Source organism: Guillardia theta (assembly GCF_000315625.1).
Source record: "Guillardia theta CCMP2712 unplaced genomic scaffold GUITHscaffold_6, whole genome shotgun sequence".
NCBI lineage: Eukaryota > Cryptophyceae > Pyrenomonadales > Geminigeraceae > Guillardia > Guillardia theta.
Window position 1 is genome coordinate 473,460 of NW_005434668.1, and position 3,045 is coordinate 476,504.

The following is a 3,045-nucleotide window of genomic DNA, read 5'->3' on the forward strand; positions in this document are numbered from 1 at the left end:
AGGAACGAAAAGGGCAGGGGGAGGAGAGGTTCATAGTAAGGGAGGAAAGAACAAAGGGAAGGCAACTCAGATGTAAGAATGTGTTGGACTAAGTAGGCAGGTGTTGAGAGGGAGAGGAGGCTGTAGAGAGGAAGAGGAAGAGTTGGAAGGGCGGAGCAAGGTGGTGGAGGATAGTGAGTAGGAAGGTGAGAAAAGGAGTTGATGAAAGGGGACAAAAGGCGATCTTGGAGGAGGAGGAGGAGGAGGAGGAGGAGGAGGTGGTGGTGGTGGTGGTGGTGGTGGAGGAGGACGACGAGGGGGAGGAGGGGGAGAGGAGGAGGAGGAGGAGGAGGAGGTGGCGGTGGAGTCCTGCCTGCTATGCGGCCTTCTCGTCAGGAGCACTGAAGGTGACGCGCTTTGCGCTCTTCTCAAAGACGACATCCTGGAGCTGCGCGTTCAAGGATAAGAACCTTGACGTCTTCTCCCTCATCTTCGCGTCCAACAGCCTCTGCGCCTCTTCCTTCGCCATCCTCGCCGTGCTCAGCTTCTCCTCCGCTGCCGCAAGTTCCTTCTGGTAGAATGCCAGCCTCCTGTCGAGGTCCTCGGAGAGCGATCTGACAGGGCCGAAGAACATTAGGGGAGTCGATGTGAAGGTGAGAGGACAAGGGAAGGCAAGGAAAAGTGTCTGTTGTGGAGAAGACATCTAGCAGCAAGAGCAGGAGCAAGAGCAGGAGCTGGAGCAGGAGCAGGAGCTGGAGCAGGAGCAGGAGCAGGAGCAGGAGCAGGAGCAGGAGCAGGAGCAGGAGCTAGGACGAATACATAGGAGGTTCAAACCTTAATCGCATCTTCTCCTTCTGACGGTCGAGCACGAGGCTGAAGTCCTCGAGACCAGCAGAGGCAACGGAGTCCTCCGTCATCCTGTCAGCGAGAATGTCTGCTGAGACCTTCTCCTTCTCCTTCCTTGTAAGCAGCAGACGGTCTCTCACTGTGCTCGTCTGTGAAATCATCATCATGATCCTTCTCCTCATCGTTATCGTTGTCATCATCATCGTCGTCATCATCATCATCATCATCATCATCGTCATCATCATCATCATCATCATCATCATCATCATCATCGTCATCGTCGTCATCATCATCATCATCATCGTCATCGTCATCGTCATCGTCATCGTCATCGTCATCGTCATCGTCATCGTCCTTATCATCATCATCATCAGCAGCAGCAGCAGCACCACCACCACCACCACCATCACCACCATCGTTGTGCCATGTTTTTTCACCTCACTTCTTGCCCTCCGGTACTCTTCATTGCAATCGTTGGCCCTTGACATCAAGGGATGCCAGGTCAAACTCCCGCTCTTCTCCACTCCTTCTGCTCTCTTCCTCCTCCCCTCCTCCTCCTCCTCCTCAACAGCCTTCTTCTCCTCCTCGCTCAGGATCTTGGATAGCCCGAGCGGCAGCTCCTTCAACCCGTAGCCCTTGTGCATCACGTTGTCAAGAGTCCTGCAGACTGACAAACCTGTTACTCCATGACAACTTGACGGCGGATCATAATCCCTTCCATAATCTCCTCCCCTCTCCTCTCCTCTCCTCTCCTCTCCTCTCCTTCCCACTCCTCCCCTCGTCATCTTCCTTCTTTCCTCTCATCTCATCTCCCCTTCCATTTCTCCCTCCCACCCCCGGCGCGAGCTCTTTATCGATGCTCCCCCATCCCTAGCAACATCTCCTCCTGCCCTCCTCTGCCACCTTTGCCCAGGGACACGAGCGCGAGCTCCTGCAGCCACTCCCTCGTTGTCATCGCCCCGTTCATCACCAGCATGTCTGCCAGCCTCCAGTCGCCATCTTCACCTCCATCATGGACAGGACAAGGCAACTTGATCAAGCCCTTACCTACTAAGGCTTGTTCCAGCTGCTTCCTGTCCCTCGCCACATCAGACGCGTTCAGCATCTACCCCCTCGTCACAAGACGCAGCCTGTCACTTCACAGACCTTGCTTGTCCCGGACATGCCTGTCTTCAACTCTTGCAACTGACCTTCGTTCAACAATGCCCTCGTCTCCTGCCCCACACCGTGCTTCACTGCTCGTCCACGAACAAACACAAGCACAAGGCTCCTCTCAGTTCAACTCACATCTTGTGACAAGAGTGTAAACTCTACCCGGCAGCTCGCAGACGCCACCATCAGCTTGCATGGAACATCGCACATGCGCAAGTACAAGGTCCTGACGTGCTTGCTGTTGTGAAAGAAAGCAACTGACCGTGCATCAAGGTCGACCCGCATCATCACGACATCGTCGGCAAGGAAGGAGGAGCCGTGAGGGAACGTCACCTCGTCCCCTTTCGTTCCCATCGCTCCTGCCGACATGAGGTTCTTGGAGGAAGAGAGCGACGCCGGTTTCATCACGATCCTCCCGGGAGACCCCCGCACGCTATTCATGATCGCGACCAACCATGACGAAGGGTCTTCCGTCATGGCCGTGACGTCCTGCCCGACAAGCTTCTCGTTGCACATCCCCACCATCCATCCTCCCCCCACATCCCCTGCCCCACATGTGAGCACCCGCTGCCCGGCAACTCGCACCGCAAGGAAATGCACTCCCCACACCAACGATTCCTCTGTCCCGACGCTTTTCCATCTTCCTACATGCTTCTCCTTCAGTCGCACTTTTGATCCATGCTGGAGCTGCATAAAGGGGCATGCGTCACCCTTGACTTCCCATCGAATGCTGCGCTGCCGTCGTTGACTGTTCTCCTCCTCCTCGTGGTCCTGAGAGACAAGGGCGTCCTCATCATCAGAGCCATCCACGTCTTCTATGTCGAACTTAGCTTCCTCTCCCTCTTCTCCCTCCTCTCCCTCCTCTCCCTCCTCTCCCTCTTCTCCTCTGAGTTTCATGGCTTCGCTCTCCACGCCATGTTCCATGTCGATCCCGACAGTTGAGTTGTGCAGCCCGGCCGGGCTCGGACTCCCGGCGGGGGCCGGGCCCGGGCGGCGCCGGACCCGGGGCCCTCCGGGTGACGGTCAGTGTCACAGACTGAGTCTCCGTACGGTACCATGCGCCGGGGG

General features: G+C 56.5%; 1 protein-coding gene across 1 annotated transcript; it reads right to left on the reverse strand.

Moving 5' to 3' along the window:
• Nucleotides 1-355: 355 nt before the first annotated feature.
• On the reverse strand, nucleotides 356-2,901 carry GUITHDRAFT_100977 (hypothetical protein; the record flags this gene model as incomplete). The annotated part of the gene is made up of 7 exons (XM_005840195.1): nucleotides 356-593; nucleotides 814-913; nucleotides 966-1,179; nucleotides 1,236-1,492; nucleotides 1,729-1,824; nucleotides 1,873-1,930; nucleotides 2,113-2,901. 7 exons carry the CDS (start codon nucleotides 2,899-2,901, stop codon nucleotides 356-358), a joined length of 1,752 nt encoding a protein of 583 aa, XP_005840252.1.
• Between the last annotated feature and the right edge of the window lie 144 nt (nucleotides 2,902-3,045).